The sequence below is a fragment of the Triturus cristatus genome, chromosome 7, assembly GCF_964204655.1.
Source record: "Triturus cristatus chromosome 7, aTriCri1.1, whole genome shotgun sequence".
Lineage (NCBI taxonomy): Eukaryota > Metazoa > Chordata > Amphibia > Caudata > Salamandridae > Triturus > Triturus cristatus.
The window spans coordinates 530036998-530056981 of record NC_140590.1 but is presented as its reverse complement, the minus strand read 5'-3'; the positions used below and the strand labels follow the sequence as shown (position 1 = coordinate 530056981).

General features: G+C 47.0%; 1 protein-coding gene across 1 annotated transcript in view; it reads right to left on the bottom strand.

Annotated features, from left to right (window-relative positions):
- Positions 1–19984, bottom strand: part of ST6GALNAC1 (ST6 N-acetylgalactosaminide alpha-2,6-sialyltransferase 1) — a 231715-nt gene that overhangs the window by 55936 nt on the left and 155795 nt on the right. Inside the window, exons 6-8 of the mRNA XM_085614935.1 lie at positions 18759–18862; positions 18059–18148; positions 1870–1969 (exon numbers count right to left, since the gene is read on the bottom strand). Coding sequence (XP_085471061.1) covers positions 1870–1969; positions 18059–18148; positions 18759–18862 — 294 coding nt within the window. The remainder of the gene's footprint in view (positions 1–1869; positions 1970–18058; positions 18149–18758; positions 18863–19984) is intronic.

Sequence of the window (19984 nt, the reverse complement as noted above, 5' to 3'; positions counted from 1 at the left end):
ACCTCTACGAGTTTCCTGCTGCTCAGTTTCCACGTAGTGTTACCACACTAGTATAAGATTTAGAGTGCGGCGGATGTCATTGAGCATGTGATGAGTGATGTGAGGTCATAGGCAGACCATGGAGGAGGGGATGCAAGTTGTAGTTAGCTCAGTGAAATAAAACTGGGGAATTTAAATGTATTTTTTTTAGTTTTAAACACTAGTTTTTGTATTATTATAACACTTAATTGTAACATCACTTTAAAATCAGTTTTTTAAAGTGACTTTTTACGTTGTTATTTCAACATAAACTAAAATCTAACAACCATACCTAACTATAACTTCACTCTAACTTTTGTTTTATTTTTCCAATGAATTTCTGAGGTTTTTGTTAACATAAGGTACGATCTTATTACCATACCTAACTATAATGTCAAATTAACTTTTGTTTTATTGAGTGAGTTTCTGGGGATTTTTTTTTATCATACTCACACTACTCCCCCACTTGAGCACAGCTTTTGGCCATGCACAGCGGCAGGTTGCTTGCAGGGTTTGGCCTGGGAGCAGGCCGCGGGCCGAACCCCCGCGAACATTCAACATCCCGCTGGACGATGGTGCACAGCTCATCCTTGTAGATGGGTTAAACGGCTTTGAGGTCCAGGACCTTGCACAAATATTGTCCGGGGACTTGCTTGAAAGCCCTTCCCCTGTTCATATCAACAGAACAGGAGCTTGTGCAGGGAGTAACTCAAAGGTTGATGTTATCTTCTCTACTTTTCAATTTATACATTTTCCTTTGGCTTCCTTAATCTATTTATTTGGCTATACGTTCTTCTTGTATCCAGACAATACTCAAGTCATATTAAAGATGAGCAGTCAAAATGGACCAGCTTAAGCCACTTTTATCACTTTCTGAAAAAAGTGGAGGCCAGGACAAATTATAGTCAATACTAAGTGAATGGTGATAAGACAGAGATATTACTTCCGGATGGTAAAGTGCTCTAAGTGGGCCAGGACCTGCCAGGGTTGGGCCGCGGCAAAGCAAAAAAGCAGACTTTGAATCCTGGGTCCTCTGTTTCTGATCTGCGACGGCGGAAGAAAAATCTGTAACTACCCACTGGCGTAACATAAGCCTCGAGCTCCAAGGCTCCCCTCAGCAAAAGTGCAAGGTGGTGGGCCACGGAGGGAGGCCCCTCCATGTACTTTGCAGGGGGGGGCCACACCACGGAAAGGCCTCAGCGCACATGCATGATTGTTGTGTGTGCTGAACTGGGGGTCAAAAACACCTCAGCTTCCCATGGGCATTGCACGATAGGGCCATAAGCTCTTTAAAGCTATGCAGCAGACCTATCTCTAGCTTATCCATTATCTAATGTGAGATTCCAATTCCAAAACATTTTTATCTGTGCAGGTGAGTGAATAATCTGTTTTGGCTAGCCAGTTTAGGTCCCCCATCTAGCTGACATGGAAGCATCAGTTTGGTAAGCCACCATGCAAGGCTTGTGAACTAGATGGAGAGCCATGCATTGCACCCTTTGCTTCATGGGGAGATAGCGAAGTGACATGGGTGTGGGTGGGATGAGGACTATGCATTGGAGGCAATGTTTCAGAAGGGGTGTGATATTTTGTGCTCAATAGAATTCGGCTTTTGTCTTTGTGAAGTTGGCCAAATAGAAGCTGCTGTACTCTAGGGGACCAGCAGTCATGGTAATGCCATTCAAACCACAGCTCTCCAATACTGTTGTTAATTCTCCCAGGTAGTTTGTTTTTGCTCTTTATATGGACCCATACAATGAAGACAACTCATTGCCCTGCTGGCGTGTTTACACATCACAGTGCACAATCTAACTGATTATTTATCCAGAATGGAAGTTTTGGATTTATTCTTACCTTATCACATAGATGCAGAGCGGTCATAAGCAGCAGGGCACCTGTGGTGGGTCTGTATACAGACCAGTTCTCCCCATCCAGTGTCCTGGATCTTAAAAACCTGAGAATGAACAGAAGCAAACAAAGGTCAGTTGCATCAGAATCGTCGCAAAGTTGATGCTGTGTCAGTTTGTCCAAAAGGATGAGTTTATCTGACCTAACGTCTCCAAGTTGGGTGCATTTTTGCATTAGAGTGATGACAGAAATCACCCCACTTCCTACATCTGGCATTTTAGGACACAACTTGGTGAGCAAGTAGAGGAACACCAATCCCCACCTTAATGTTGCCAGTGCACAGCTTTGGGCTATTTTCCTTGGCTCTTGTCTTAGAACCAGCAAAAGGTTTAACAATGGACACCACAGCAGAGATGTTAGTCTGCCACACAGTGGATTTGCTCATCTTATTTAGAGATTAGCAGAATAGTTTTTTATAAATATAATATACATTCAAAATAACTAATACCTGCCTCCCCAGCCATTCCTTTTGCTTTGGGAACCTGGAATTATCTGAACTGTTGCACCTACAGGTGAGAGTGATGGTTAGTAGTTGTTTTGGTAATGTCATTGGCAGCGATGGCAAGGGCAATGGGTGGTGCTCGCTGCAGTGGCCTCCTGTTCAGGGACCTGGCACTTATTATTTCACAAATTAAGCACTGCATTCGGGTTCATCAAGGTCATTTTACCATTTTCCTGATAAGGACTGCTTTGGAAGAAATCTCAGTTAAGGTAGTCTATTCTACGTAGAGCATGGTGACAATCACTGTGAGCTGCTGGCCTGGTGATGCACAGGCCACATTGAAGGAATTCCAACTGTGAAACCTAGCGGCAGATTTACGAGTCCTGGTGCATCACTCTTGCACCACACAACGTGGTGCAAGAGCGACAACTCAAAAATGAGATTGCGTGGCCCTGAACGGCTTTATAAGTCTCAATTAAAGCAAAGCAGCACAAATCACTGTGTTGCCTTACTCTGCTCCAGGGAGGCGTTCCATGGGTGTTTTGTGGATTTTCTCACACAACATCCATGGATTGTGACGCATTCCCAGATTTACCAGTGGTGGTAGACAAGGGGATGCGCCAAAAACGGACGCTACCCCAGGTGAGGTGTAACAAGGAGAAATATCTTTATTTCTCCATGTTTTTTCCTCTTTCTGCAGCACACATAGAAAGAGGAAAATGCCTCCGGGGATTTTTTTTGTGCAGGAAGCTGCCCTTCCTTCACAAACACAATCCACCTTACAACGCAGGCACCCTTGTACCATGGTACAAGAGTGCCTGCGTTGGCGATCGACAGCCAAAATGGTGTTAGCGCAGGGGAAAAGACAGGAATGCACTGTATTTTTTTAATGCAGTGCATTCCAGGCAATTCCCTGTCATGCAGCGCAGCAAGATGGCTTCCTGCTCTCCACTACGTGACAATCTCATAAATCTGGCCCCTGGTGTTTTTTTCACCTCTAGATTGGTCTCAAGCTCAATCAATTTATGTTGAAACTTATGCTCTGCTCACCTCGCTAAATGAGCCCTTAAATCTTTATCAAGATCCTCAATGCCGCTTTTTCGAGAAAAGTAACCATGCTTTCCAAAACGTGATGTAGGAAATCCAAGGGCTGATCATATGAAGACTGAACAAAGGAGCACATGTTCCACTTTTGAAGACTAACATTATATAATCTGAGTTCTCTTTCCACAACAAGGAATCTCTCAGCTGTCAAGTTGACTCTGAGCTAAGGGTTCGATGCTGGTACTTGTCTGCTACTCATGGACCATGAATATGCATCCTGGCAAGGTCATATCAGATTTCCATCCTTCTGAAGTCAATCAATTGATTACCAATAAGGTAAGTAAAGAATATTTCTTGGGATTGCTAGTACATGGTATATACAGCGCCTTGAAAGAGCAAGACCATAGCATTACGCACTGCATAAATGGCATAAATAGTGAAGGAAGAATCGATGTTTGCAACAACTGGAGGAACAACAAGCAAAGAATGCAATGCCTCCCTAGCATTATTAGCCATGTGCCAGTATTGCATTCTCAGTTGATATACAGCTTGATGACTAAGTAGGACATTCAATCAGTCGTGGCTGGCACCACTAAAGAGTGGTTTGTGCAGGCAAATGGAGGTGGGATACATTCAATAAAAATAAAAAAACTCACCTGCACAAACGACCTCCGTGCTCCGGTCCAGTTTTAATCTTTTCTTCTCCTCCAGCGCGGGACCCTCAACAACTCCCCTAACTAATCCTGGCGCTGCTTTCATGCTGCATGAGAGCAGCGCCAGGAATGGAGGGAGCCCTGCACTTGCTTCAACCCAGCTGTCTTATGACAGCTGGGTTAGAGCTTTCAAAGTGCATATGTCTGGCTGGCCATCGCAAGATGGCAGGCCAAAGGGACATTCGCACTTTGAAAAGTGCACAGGCAACTCACCTTCCTCCCTGCTGCTACCATGCAACAAGCCCCACCCATCCTGACACTCGGGGGTGATTACGATGGTGTAACGATCGCCACCGCCGGCACCGTCACGCCATCGTAACGTGAATTACCCACCGCCATATTACGGAAAGTCTGTCTGCCGCTTTTCCGCCGGTCGGCAATCGTTACGGCCGACTGGAACTGTAGTTCATATATGGTGGCAGTGCCTAGCAGGCACTGCCATCCATATTATGATGTTTAGAATTCAAGGCCTTTCCATGGCGGAGATACCGCCATGGAAAAGCTGGCGGGGACTTGCCTTGGGGGCCCGTTGCGGGCCCCCTGGCAGGAGTGGGGGCAAGGGGTGCACTTGAGGTACCCCCCTACATGTCCATGCACAAGGTGGCATGCACCACGTGGTGCCTGCCATGTTGTGCATGGAAATGCACAACATGGCATTTTACCATTGCGGCGGGTGCTGCAGCCAGCAGTACCCACCGCAATGTTAAAATGCCAGATGCAACCGCCACAGTGGTGGTCTCATCATGCTCAGTGGTGCGGGACCGCCGCATGGCAGGCTGACTGTCCCGTTCCTGCTAGGATGGCAGGCGGACTCCGGTCCGCCCGCCATCCTAATAGGTCCCTCGGTTAGGGACGGGGAGGATGAAAAATGAAATGGTACTAAATTAACGTTATTACCATTTTATTTTTCATCTCCGAGACTTTTTTGGGGCATTTGGTTAGCGGGACGACACTCCTTCACTCAAATGGAGGAGCCACCCCTGCAGCCAATAGCATCCACTCCACCCAATACTGTAGCAGCGAATAAGCGAATAAAGAAATACAAACCTGAAAAAAGTCTAGCGCAAGAGTGGGGAATGCAGAGGCTAAAGGCGTGTGAAAAGGAGCAAAATACCTGAATTACAGGAGACCAGTGACAGAATCAGGCACGAGATACTCATCCCAAGCCTCTAACAAGATAGCTGTCATCATAGCAGTCGATTTATTGTGAAAGACCACCTTCATAACATTTTCCTCCATATCATTTGCATGTTAATATCACTACTCAACCGTTTGTGAATGTCAGCTACCCGTTCCATGGTAGTCTTTCACAGTGCTACATCTTTTGCTTCTGTCACTGTTACTGTGCGTTATGAGCTGCCCCACTTCTCCTGAGGCAACCAATTCTGAAAAATCACCCCTTGTTCACATTTCTAGGGATTGTAACCTATGACTTGAGGACACCGGTTTGGCACCCAGAAAAAACAAAATGACTGATACCTCAAGTGCACCCCCTTGCCCCCACCGACTACATCCTCCTCGGGGACCTCAACTTCCACCTGGAGAACAACAACGACCGCAACACCACCGCCCTGCTGGACAACCTCGCCAACCTCGGACTCAAGCAACTGGCCAACACCCCCACCCACTACGCCGGCCACACGCTCGACCCCGTCTTCTCATCCAGCAAGCACGTCACCTTCAGCCACTCCACAGGACTTCACTGGACTGACCACAGCTGCGTCCACTTCAGCTTCAGAAAGAACACGGTTCACCACCACCCGAAGCAGGTTCCCCACAGAAACTGGAGCAAGATCACCGCCGACCAGCTCGCCACCTCCCTCAGCCAGGACCCACCTGTCAGCACAACGGACCCCAACGCAGCATCCCGCAACTTCTCGCAGTGGCTGACCTCCTGTGCCGACGACCTCGCCCCACTGAAGAACCCGCTCACCAGGACCAGAAGCAAGAAGGCCCCCTGGTTCACCGACGAACTCAAGGACTCCAAGAAGGCCTGCCGAACCCTCGAGAAGGCCTGGCTCCTCGACAAGACGGCCGACAACTTGACCGCCCTCAAACTCCCCACCCGCAGACATAACCAGCTCATCCGCACTACCAAGAAGAAATCACTGAAAGAGCGACTGGACAAAAACGCCCATGACAGCAAGGAGCTCTTCAACATCATCAAGGAGGTCTCCAACCCAAGCACCGGCAACAACGACATCACTCCATCACAGGACCTCTGCGACTCCCTCGCCTCGTACTTCCACCGCAAGATCGCCGACATCCACAACAGTTTCGACGCTGCAACCCCGCACTCATGGGCCAAACCTACGCACGCCGCCGCCACCCTCCAGACATGGACCGAAGTGACCTCCGAAGACATAACCCGCATGATGAACACCATCCACTCCGGATCTCCCACTGACCCGTGCCCCCACCATGTCTTCAACAAGGCAGCCTCCACCATCGCACCCCACCTCCGAGACATCATCAACACCTCCTTCGACACAGCCACCTTCCCGGAAAGCTGGAAGCACGCCGAACTCAACGCTCTGCTGAAGAAACCAACAGCGGACCCAACTGACCTCAGGAACTTCCGCCCCATCTCGCTCCTTCCTTTCCCTGCCAAAGTCATCGAGAAGATCGTCAACAAACAACTGGCCGCCTTTCTCGAGACAAACGGATCCCTCGACCCATCGCAGTCCGGATTCAGAGCCAACCACAGCACCGAAACCGCCCTCATCGCAGCGACCGACGACATCCGAGCCCTGCTCGACAACGGTGAAACAGCGGCACTCATCCTCCTAGACCTCTCCGCAGCATTTGACACTGTCTGCCACCGCACCCTAGTCCAACGCCTCAACGACACCGGCATCCAAGGGAAGGCTCTGGAATGGATCATCTCATACCTCGCCGGCAGAACACAGAGAGTACGCCTCCCTCCGTTTCGCTCTGAGGCCACCGAAGTCATCTGCGGCGTCCCGCAAGGATCGTTACTCAGCCCCACCCTCTTCAACATCTACATGAAACCCCTCGCTGCCATCGCACGCCAACACAGCCTCAACATAATTTCCTACGCCGATGACACCCAGCTGATCCTCTCCCTCACCAGAAACCCCGACACCGCCAAAGCCAGCCTACATGAAGGGATGAAAGACGTCGCCGACTGGATGAACATCAGCCGCCTGAAATTGAACACGGACAAGACAGAAGTGCTCATCCTTGGACCATCGCCCGTCGCATGGGACGACTCCTGGTGGCCCCCGGCCCTAGGCACCGCGCCGAAGCCAACCGACCACGCACGCAACTTGGGCTTCATCCTGGACTTCTCCCTATCGATGACCAGACAAGTCAACGCCGTCTCCTCATCCTGCTTCCACACCCTCCGCATGCTCCGCAAAATCTTCCGATGGATCCCGGCAGAAACCAGGAAGACGGTCACCCAGGCCCTCGTCACCAGCAGACTGGACTACGGAAACACCCTCTACGCCAGTACAACTGCCAAGCTTCAGAAAAGACTTCAGCGTATCCAGAACGCCTCCGCCCGACTCATCCTTGACGTCCCCCGACGCAGCCACATCTCGAGCCACCTGAGAGACCTGCACTGGCTCCCTGTCAACAAGAGAATCACGTTCAGACTCCTCACCCACGCACACAAATCCCTCCATGACATGGGCCCAAGGTACCTCAACGACCGCCTGACCTTCTACACGCCCACCCGCCAGCTACGATCCGCTAACCTCGCCCTCGCCGTCGTCCCACGCATCCAGAGGACCACCGCCGGAGGAAGATCCTTCTCCTACCTGGCGGCCAAGACATGGAACTCCCTGCCCATCCACCTGCGGCTGACCCAGGACCACCTCGCCTTCAGGAAACAACTCAAGACCTGGTTGTTCGAGCAGTAGCAGACCCCCTCCCCCACGCGCCTTGAGACCCTTCTGGGTGAGTAGCGCGCGATATAAATTCCTTGATTGATTGATTGATTGATTGATATGAATCACACAGCCTTTGCCTCAGGCAGGCCATATTCTTTCTATCATCTTCTCCATTGAAATCAATATGATTAATAAGGAACATATGCCCCTGAGATGGTAAGACCACCCATCAATGCCTATTTGTGCCTTTACTTTTAGGGTTTGAACAAAGTCCCACTGTTCTGCCCTATGGGCAGTTTACCAGAAATGGAATACCCCCAGCTCCTGTCTGTACTGCCAGCAATGAACAACCAACCGTCTGACTGCAGACAATGCTATGGATATTCTTGCTTATGTGGACCTTGCAACTGTTTCTATAATATGACATCATGTCAACCTGTACTAATAGCATGTAATAGAGTGACTGTAGTTGCTGAGATTTCAGCACACGATGCACGTCAGCTACGAGGTTTATCTACAGAGTTCCACAAGCACAAGGTGATTCTCATGACTCTGCCTTCTTCTCTTCCAAGTATCCAGTAATAACATTTTTCTTCTCATCGTCTTTCTATCCTTCCTTGGATGCTAAAGGAAACCCGCAGTAAATGTCTAAAGGGTTCTTTCTTCCATCCTAAAGGTACCTGGTCAACCTGCTCAGCTGCTTATCCACAATCCTTAAAGACGAGCTGTCCTAGAGATCAATTCCTCTCGAGGATATTGACAACACCTAGTCGCCCATGTGTTCCTCAGCTAATGTCACATCTTAAGTTGGACATTGTGGTCTGGCATTGTATCAGAACCATTTAAACATGCCTCAGTGTCACCATTACTGAAAAACCCAATGCGGATCCGGCTGTTCTCACTCACTAATGTCTGATTTATCTTCTTCCATCTCTGACTAAAGTTTTGGAGCCTCAAATGTCCTACCAGGTAAGGTCAAGGACTTGCCTAAAAGGTAATGCCATTATCCACAATTGCTGGCGTGGCTTCTGCTCTCACAGAATTTTGGAGAGGGTTTTGTTATAGGTGTTGGATGATCCTCCAAGCTCAAATGAGGGCGGCAGTGCCACCGCACTGATTCTATGAGATCCGTCACCTGTGACTGACACAGTTGAACATCCCTTCTGCCTGGCAAGACTTAGGAAAGTTGGTACAAAGGATACAGAATCTAGCAGGTTTGAATCCTATCTAACAAACCAAATCCCGCAATTATGATTTCTTTCAAAACCCTGTGAGGAGCATATTAGCATATTGCGGCCAGCAAAGATCTGTATTTTACCCAGCCTTTACAACAAAAATATCTAGTCACTTGGGAGTCCCATCCATTTTTTTACTGGCTATTCTCTATGTATGCAGAAGACACCTAAATCATCCGCTGCCTTGTTGAAAATCTGAGGTCCTCACTTGAAAGATTCTGGAGTTCCTTGCAAGTTTTTAATAAGTGGCTGAGCAGTAGCTAGCTGAAAGGGAATTTTGATCAGACAGAATTATTTTGGTGGGTATAAAGGACTGAATATTGGCTCATGGAAGTCAGAAATAATCCCTTAATGGTAAAACACAAGTAATCAAAGGTTCTTTTTGACAGCCAACTCTCTTTGATCAGTATTAATTGGGTTCCCGATTGACTAAGGACGTGTGCTTTATGTATGCGTATGTACGGGTATAAATAAGGGCTGAGTCTAGCTGCAAAGTATGGTTGACTATTCATGAGGAGTGGTGGAATATTGTGAGCAGGCTATATACAACCTGCTGATAGACAAGAGACCATCTTCAGATTGCATATCTTTAGAAGGCGCAATGAATGCCTCTACTTGAGGATGAGATGTTCCTTGAAGAGAAGCATCTTCAGCTCCGTTTTGAAAAGGAGGAGTAGTGGTGCTTGGTGAATCTGTGTCTGGATGGATTTGCAGATCTTTGGTGTCTAGCAGCAGAAGGCCTGCCTTCTATTCTTTTCCTTCTTGGTTTCAAGCCTGGTGATCTCAAGACTTCATGTGTTGCTTTGACCACCAGAGATCCCAGATTGAATATGAGACACTTCTTTTGGCAAACAATATCACTATCAAATGACATCTTCAAGTAGAACTATGCACCTTACACATATGGATGGGTATTAAAGCTGTAGTCGGTCAGAATGATGTCATTACTTGGGATGGCACGATTATGCCATACTCTGGGAAGGCAGAATAGATGATCTCAATTGTTTGTTTGGCAGTTAGTTCCTAGAACACTGCCAGTGTGCTTTCAAAGAGACATTATTATCAGGCTGATCTAAAAAGCATGCACCTGAGCTGTGTCGCACTTACTTCATGTACGCTCTTTACAGTTCATGTTGATGCTTTATTTGGATAAAACATGCTGGTGATCAAAACTGTGTGAACCAAACCAATTCTTGATGGCTGCCACCCTGATAATTAGGACGTTTCAAAGTGTAGCAAATAAGATGGCCTGGGGGGGTCAAAGCATGAACAAGTCACTCTAGTAACTCCTAGATCCTCAGCACAACCCACTTATTCCACACAACTCACACACCTTCCTCTCTACTCCAGTCAACTTGTACCAACCATCATTAGAAAAAACACTAAAAGTAACTGATCAGGAAGTCAAAATGGTCATTTTAGGATCAGGCTCCAATGGGATATGGTAGCATTAGTGTTCTAGCTTCCCTTTAAAGTGCTTTCACCTCTTCCCCTGTAAAGAAGCACATCCCATGCATTGGAAAGGAGAATGCCTGATGTGCTACGTATACAGAGTATAGTGCCATGTGTTATTTGTTCTTTGCATGCATATGATCATTTTAGGAAGGTTACTCTTGCATATCTGAGAGTTTTATTCATCCAGGCCAGTAAGAGAATGTTCCTAATTTCTCATCTGCACAGAAAGGGACATCTCTGGATTCCCTATCATTCATCTGCACAGGAAGGGGTATCCATGGTTCCCAAACCCATCTTTAAAAGAACAAGCCAAGCAAGAGGACTTAATTTTCCATCATCTATATGCACAGGACTAGGGTATTGCCTGTTTGAGCCTGTTAGGACCGGGTAGGGCCTCGGGCCAGAACCCCTGTTCCAGTGAAACCTACTAGTTAAGATTATAATCATGTGTCTCACCCAGCACCCCGTCCATTCATAGAGAATAATATCAGCCATCTTTTCTTGTTTTGAGATTCGGCAAAGGCCCTGACATGGTTCTTGAGAAGAGCTTTGCTTGAAATTTTTGTATTCATTTTTAAAATGGCCTTTCTATTTTTGTTTAGTTTAATTATCAGTAAGGGGGTCATTAGGGCAGCGGTAGAACACATTTTTAATACGAGAGGTCAAGATATTGGACCCTATCTAATACTTTAAGGTAATTACGGATACATGCTTAGTGGGATATCTGACTACGTTTCTTGGTTCTAATGTGTATTGGAGCATTTGAATTTGGTTATTTAAATAGAATTAGCTCTGCGAATTCAGAGCATTGAACAGTGCTTTACCGAGGCGGTACTTTTCAGACTATTATCACTGATACCATTTATTATTTAGAGAAGTTGCTCATTTATACATTCCACGGGTTTCTTGATTTCTGTTTTTGGCCCTACCACATACTATTAAGCGACATGGTCCTCTGTTGCTTTTGCTAGTTTGTTTATGGACAAAAGTAGATAGTGTTACTAACTAGTGTTTCCTTTATAACTATTTCTGTTGAGAAAGGCAGCTCTTTAATTTTCGTTTATCGTTGCTGACTGTTTGGTGAAGTTTAGTTTACCTTTTGTCTTAGGTTACATGAATGATACCTAGAGCTGAACATATCAGATCGACATAATTTGGAAATTTCTGGATTGGAGCCAACAGCCCGAGATTTGATTGGTACGCTTTTTAATATCAACTGCCACTGGCTTATTAATTGTTTTAGTTATTTGGACAGAATATAAGCAATATTAATTTTCACTCGTAGATTGCAGACGTTGTTTCCTTGGCTCCTGGACCTATAAGATACGTTTACTGATAATACTAAGTATTGGTGAGTTCTCTGTATTATATGTTCTAATTCCAGACCATATTCGTATTAATTGATAGTATATCATACTAGTCAATATTTTAACTTCACTGGCAGGTCACTTTGACTTAGTTTCCCTTTATTAAAGATAGTATTCCTTTTCTATCATGCCCCCGTCAAGGGCACAAGTGTTCAGTTTAATCTGTCCTTCATTTCTTCTTAGTTTACTTACCTTCTCTCGATTTCACTAGACTATACAAATCTTCTGACAACTTTTACTGAACTCTAAATATATTGATTTTCACAGGGTCTTTTCTTTTTCTTTACAATCTCCACTCCCTCCCTGCAGTTTCCCCTTTTTTGTTATACACACCATTTACAATCTCTAATTTTTCGGTGATATTACACTTTATATTTCTTGCTCCAACCATCATGTTTATCTATCAGGTTTAAAGCAGCTCAATAAGTTGCATATTTTTCTTTTTAGTTTTTGATGTTAGAATATTTGTACGTATTCTGTTGTTACTTTTAGCATATACTTTATGAAATTCGGTTATCTCTTTGTCTTCAGCCCTGATGAAGTCCATGACCTATTAATGTCAGGACGAAACACGTGTTGGCTGGCAGTGGGCTTGCAGCGAAGAAGTTTTTTCAAGAAATAAAGACAAGATATGAACATCTGGAATTTAATCAGAGATCTTTAATTTTGATGTGCATTTGCATTATTACATGATCTTTACTCTGAAACCCTCTTGCTCGGTTTTCAAAAATTTTTGTCATTTTTAAAATGCCCTTTCTATTTTTGTTTAGTTTAATTATCAGTAAGGGGGTCATTAGGGCAGCGGTAGAACACATTTTTAAGTGTTTTTATTTTTAAGTGTTTTCATATTACATTTACTGTTTAAGGTATGTACTGAAAAGGGGTAAAAATACCAGCTTTAGGTGATTTTCCTAATTCATGTACCAGCAAGACAAAAATCTATCGGTCAGGTGGCAAACCTACATACTGCCAATCCTCACAATCACAATCAGATGCAGACAACCCAAAAACTCACATGGCATACACACGGCACTTAGACCCAACCCTATACACATCCCAATAACTGAAACAACAAAACACACATTAAAACTCATGCTCATTAATACTTGGTGTGACTGGGTGTGAGTGTTTGATTGGTTCTGATGCTCCGTCCATCACCACCCCCTTTTGTACCGCTTTGTTCGCCATAAGTTGGCAGGGTATGCTCAGACGTGAGTCCCTTGCTCACTTTGCCACTGGATTCAAGCAAGCCTGGCTGAAGACGGCTGAAATGCCAGAAACCGGTCCTAGGAAGCTTGTTTCCGGTCCAGGGAAGGCATGGCTTGGCAGTTCGGGCTGGACTGTTCCCATGAGGCACAGGGTCAGACTGATCTGCATATGGCCATGTCTGAACTGGGGTGGCAGAGTGGGCTAAAGAACGGTGATGGATCAAACCCAGATCTGTTGACTGGGTGTGAGTGTTTGATTGGTTCTGATGCTCCGTCCATCACCACCCCCTTTTGTACCGCTTTGTTCGCCATAAGTTGGCAGGGTATGCTCAGACGTGAGTCCCTTGCTCACTTTGCCACTGGATTCAAGCAAGCCTGGCTGAAGACGGCTGAAATGCCAGAAATCGGTCCTAGGAAGCTTGTTTCCGGTCCAGGGAAAGCATGGCTTGGCAGTTCGGGCTGGACTGTTCCAATGAGGCACAGGGTCAGACTCAATCAATCAATCAATCATGGAACTTATATCGCGCACTACTCACCCGTAAGGGTCTCAAGGCGCTTGGGGAAGGGGGTCTGCTACTGCTCGAACAGCCAGGTCTTGAGCTGTTTCCTGAAGGCCAGGTGGTCCTGGGTCATCCGCAGGTGGACGGGTAGGGAGTTCCAAGTCTTAGCTGCCAGGTAGGAGAATGACCTTCCTCCAGCGGTGGCTCTCTGGATGCGAGGGACGACGGCGAGGGCGAGGTTAGCGGAACGTAGCCGGCGGGTGGGCGTGTAGAAGGTGAGGCGGCTGTTGAGGTACCCTGGGCCTAGGTCGTGGAGGGACTTGTGTGCGTGGGTGAGGAGTCTGAACGTGATCCTCTTGTTGACCGGGAGCCAGTGCAGGTCTCTCAGGTGGCACGAGATGTGGCTGCGTCGGGGGACGTCCAGGATGAGTCGGGCGGAGGCGTTCTGAATTCGCTGAAGTCTTTTCTGAAGCTTGGCCGTAGTACCGGCGTAGAGGGTGTTTCCGTAGTCTAGTCTGCTGGTGACGAGAGCGTGGGTGACCGTCTTCCTGGTCTCGGTTGGGATCCATCGGAAGATCTTTCGGAGCATGCGGAGGTTGTGGAAGCAGGCTGAGGAGACGGCGTTGACTTGTCTGGTCATCGATAGGGAGGAGTCCAGTATGACGCCCAAGTTGCGTGCGTGGTCCGCACTGATCTGCATATGGCCATGCCTGAACTGGGGTGGCAGAGTGGGCTAATGAACGGTGATGGATCAAACCCAGATCTGTTGACTGGGTGTGAGTGTTTGTTTGGTTCTGATGCTCCGTCCATCACCACCCCCTTTTGTACCGCTTTGTTCGCCATAAGTTGGCAGGGTACGCTCAGACGTGAGTCCCTTGCTCACTTTGCCACTGGATTCAAGCAAGCCTGGCTGAAGACGGCTGAAATACCAGAAACCGGTCCTAGGAAGCTTGTTTCCGGTCCAGGGAAGGCATGGCTTGGCAGTTCGGGCTGGACTGTTCCCATGAGGCACAGGGTTAGACTGATTTGCATATGGCCATGTCTGAACTGGGGTGGCAGAGTGGGCTGAAGAACGGTGATGGATCAAATCCAGATCTGTTGACTGGGTGTGAGTGTTTGATTGGTTCTGATGCTCCGTCCATCACCACCCCCTTTTGTACCGCTTTGTTCGACATAAGTTGGCAGGGTATGCTCAGACGTGAGTCCCTTGCTCACTTTGCCACTGGATTCAAGCAAGCCTGGCTGAAGACGGCTGAAATACCAGAAACCGGTCCTAGGAAGCTTGTTTCCGGTCCAGGGAAGGCATGGCTTGGCAGTTCGGGCTGGACTGTTCCCATGAGGCACAGGGTCAGACTGATTTGCATATGGCCATGTCTGAACTGGGGTGGCAGAGTGGGCTAAAGAACGGTGATGGATCAAACCCAGATCTGTTGACTGGGTGTGAGTGTTTGATTGGTTCTGATGCTCTGTCCATCACCACCCCCTGTTGAACCGCTTTGTTCGCCATAAGTTGGCAGGGTATGCTCAGACGTGAGTCCCTTGCTCACTTTGCCACCGGATTCAAGCAAGCCTGGCTGAAGACGGCTGAAATGCCAGAATCCGGTCCTAGGAAGCTTGTTTCCGGTCCAGGGAAAGCATGGCTTGGCAGTTCGGTCTGGACTGTTCCCATGAGGCACAGGGTCAGACTGATCTGCATATGGCCATGCCTGAACTGGGGTGGCAGAGTGGGCTAAAGAACGGTGATGGATCAAACCCAGATCTGTTGACTGAGTGTGAGTGTTTGATTGGTTCTGATGCTCCGTCCATCACCACCCCCTTTTGAACCGCTTTGTTCGCCATAAGTTGGCAGGGTATGCTCAGACGTGAGTCCCTTGCTCACTTTGCCACTGGATTCAAGCAAGCTTGGCTGAAGACGGCTGAAATGCCAGAAACCGGTCCTAGGAAGCTTGTTTCCGGTCCAGGGAAGGCATGGCTTGGCAGTTCGGGCTGGACTGTTCCCATGAGGCACAGGGTCAGACTGATTTGCATATGGCCATGTCTGAACTGGGGTGGCAGAGTGGGCTAAAGAACGGTGATGGATCAAACCCAGATCTGTTGACTGGGTGTGAGTGTTTGATTGGTTCTGATGCTCCGTCCATCACCACCCCCTTTTGTACCGCTTTGTTCGCCATAAGTTGGCAGGGTATGTTCAGACGTGAGTCCGTTGCTCACTTTGCCACTGGATTCAAGCAAGCCTGGCTGAAGACGGCTGAAATGCCAGAAAACGGTCCTAGGAAGCTTGTTTCCGGTCCAGGGAAGGCATGGCTTGGCAGTTCGGGCTGGACTGTTCCCATGAGGCACAGGGTTAGACTGATTTGCATATGGCCATGTCTGAACTGGGGTGGCAGAGTGGGCTAAAGAACGGTGATGGATCAAACCCAGATCTGTTGACTGGGTGTGAGTGTTTGATTGGTTCTGTTGCTCCGTCCATCACCACCCCCTTTTGTACCGCTTTGTTCGCCATAAGTTGGCAGGGTATGCTCAGACGTGAGTCCCTTGCTCACTTTGCCACTGGATTCAAGCAAGCCTGGCTGAAGACGGCTGAAATGCCAGAATCCGGTCCTAGGAAGCTTGTTTCCGGTCCAGGGAAGGCATGGCTTGGCAGTTCGGGCTGGACTGTTCCCATGAGGCACAGGGTCAGACTGATTTGCATATGGCCATGTCTGAACTGGGGTGGCAGAGTGGGCTAAAGAACGGTGATGGATCAAACCTAGATCTGTTGACTGGGTGTGAGTGTTTGATTGGTTCTGATGCTCCGTCCATCACCACCCCCTTTTGTACCGCATTAATACTTGCTCTGCAGTGCTACACACACTAGACAGCGCAAACCTCATAACCTATCACAAGCTTGATACCTTCTTCAACACAGAAACACAGTTCACCCCACATCTTTGCACGTCCTAGATGTCCTTCTTCGCACAGGCTACAGCATCCTTTGTGCAGTCCGCACACATAAGAAGGGAGGAAGCTTTGCTATCACCCAAAAGTCCTCCTGGTCCAGCACACTCGGCAAGCAAGTAACATTCAACTCCATGAAGCTTCAAACATGCCATTTCTCCCTCTCTGCAACTCAGATCGCATCTCAGCTAGAGGCCTCCCAGGCAGAGAGGTGTGCCTAAATGGGCAATCATCAAAAAGAAGGATTTTACCCAATTTACTTTAAGTATTCCTGCTGTGGTGTAGCATCTGATCCGTAGGAGGGCAATCTCATGCCCTACTAGGAGCCCTCGTTGTTCTTCTTCCTCAGCCACACTTCAGACTTACAATGCTCAACCCTGGTACCCTCTTTGGTTGTCCTTTACCCTGGGAATCAAAGTTTTCATATTTTTCATGAATGGAATCAGAGGGGCAATATTCCAGATTATCCGCTGTAAATCCATTGATATTCAAGTCCAAGTAGACTTTGTGTTTCATTAATTGTATACCGTACTCATAAGCAACTACTAGTCTCTGTGTGATTCAAAGCAGTTCCAAATTGAGGTCTTAACCAAAGGAGCAGGAGTTCTGCTGGCATTACTCCCTGCATGACACTTTTATTGAAAACGTTCAGGTTTGAGAAGCTATGCAGTACAACCTGCTTGCTCAGAGCCTGGCAAAGCTCTGAGGGATCCCCCTTCCTATGTGTTATGGTTGATGAATGTTGAATGGTGCCGAGAGGTACAGATGAGAGAAAGCAGGGTGGCCGAGAAGGAAACTTAACTGATTCAAGTAATTTGGGTTTTCTTAATCCAGATTATAACTTTAATGGTGATCTGTATTCAAGGTGTAGAAAGTGGAACATTGAGGTCATAGCTGCTCGGCAGAGGTAGCATAAAAGCTTCATACACAACACACCATCCTGCTCCAGGGTCCCAGGAGTTTGTAATGGAGGTAGCTTTTCGCTTTGGTCAGTACCTTTCCTTCTTTGGCACCAGAGTCCATTAATAAAAAGCACACACTAGCAAACACTTATATCCTACTTATAGACACAATCTATGCCTTATTAATGAAATGGTGTAAACAGGACTGCAAACATTTAAATGCACATTCACTACATCCCCCATCTTTTGATATTTGCTCACAATACTTGGTTCAGAGCGGCCTCTCAACAACATGTGATGCGCTCTGTACGAATCCACAACTTTAGTAGTTACCACACACATTGCCTTGCTCTGACGCTAAAAGCACCAATGACTACATTTCTTTTTAGAAAAGGTACACGCTCACTGTAAATTTTACTGATCACACGAGTGCTTGTGCACTGTTAATGCAGCGGGATCCGTTAGATTCACTTACCTGTTTTTGATATATCTCATGAAGTCAGGATGGACCACCAGAAACTTTTTCACATCAAACTTATCACCAAAATCATCCCTTGGTCGGAGTCTGTGGCAAACAAATACAGCGGTTGATACCTAGGGTCCCATCTGATACAGTGTTAAAAGCAAAGAAGCCATTCGCATGCTCATGGTTTAGGATTGTTCTTGCTATCTGTCTGCAGCTGCCTTGACATTGAAGCCGAAGAGAAAGAGCATGACACATACTCAAAGTTTTGTAGTAACATTCTATGCTAGCATTTTGTGTTTTCATCGCAATATCGAGTGGCAAAATAGTGTGCTACAATAAAATATGCAAAATGTCCATTACTGCAATATTGTGACGGCTCAAAGTGCGCATGCGAATCCCACCATTGCCCCATGACGTACAGGTTACGCTACACACAGCTCCTGGGCACTTCACCAATCAGTGGCTTCAAACTGAAACAGTGAGTTCTGTACAGAAGGGGAGGTGGGCTCATCTTTGGGGATCAGATGATGCCCTTCGCAGGCGCATGCGCGGGATTCTTGGAAATGAAACACCTATCCACAGTTTGAGGCTGCGGGGCTTTGTAATGCAGAGAGAGAGGATCACTGTTCAGAAGAAAGGACCAATACGAGGCTACACAATTGTGATTGTAGCAGGTAACTCAAGGAGCCGCAGGTGACCCCGCACTTACCTGTAATTCTCCAGGGTTCCCTTCGGCATCTCTTTGTCTAGGACGAGCGCCTTTAACCACGCATAATCTCTCCCGGCTTCCGTGAAGTGGATGTACCTCGTCTCCTAGGATACCCACAAAGGAAGTCTTTAGTGCCTGGCTTTACATGCAAGTGGTTATTAAAAATGCACAAGGGCGCCTGCCAGTCACTGCGGAAGCGTATCTTTTGTTGGTACGGAGCCATCTTGTAAAACCAGCATTTGAGATGGGCTGTTTTCCACCCACCTGATCTCACCCTTAAACTCAAATCCCACTGCTGCAGGGCGTTGTGACACCGTGCCCATTATTAGGCCCCCTCGGCCAATCCCGAGGTAGTTCCTGGGCAGGTGCAGCCTGGTGTAGTTACTGCCTCTGAAAACCATCCCGCAATGTTTGCACACAGCTTTCTTAACATGTTTGCTGGGCTTCTTGTTGTAATGCGTGATAGAGCACATCAACACTTGCAACACTTCTGCCCGGTACTGAGCAGAATGGTAAACAGTAGCAAATTCCCTTCTTCGTATTTATTAAATGTAGTTATTTTTAATTGCTAGAACGTATAACTAATTCCTTGAAGAAATAAAAACGTCTCCATATGTAACTTAGACCCAACCTCCGGCTCCAAACCCCTAAACGCCTACATTGCATATGAAAGTAATCTACACAAAGTTCACGTTGTGGAGTGTTATTCACAGTGTTCAATAAAGGAAAATAAAACGGCTCTTCTGCTCAAAAGTCTGCCATGTAACATGATACAAAGGAATACCCGTAAGGCATCGTGAGATCATTGAATGTGCACGCACAATTAGGAGTTTTAGTAGTACATGCGGAAAATGTTCTCTAAAATGCAATTTTATATCCACATTTTAAAAGGCTTCCTAGGGAAACCTCTCCCAAACCTTTGTTTTGTGTTGGGGCTCAGCCACTCTGCAACTAATGGGACTTGCATGAAAAATGTCGCCTATGCGGCTTTCCTTTGTATTCTGTCCCTGACTCTTGTTGGTGACAGGGAGCCTCAAGACTAGCTTCCTCTGCTTGGGAGTATGATTATACAAGAATTGATTGCCCTTATCTGTCATTCAGGTAAGACTTACCTCCAGGACCATACCGATCTCAATAAACTGTGATGTTCCAGTGCAAAATGATGCTGAACGTTCCCTACATTGGCAATAACCAGCTGTTTATATTTGTTGCTGCTGAACAGCATC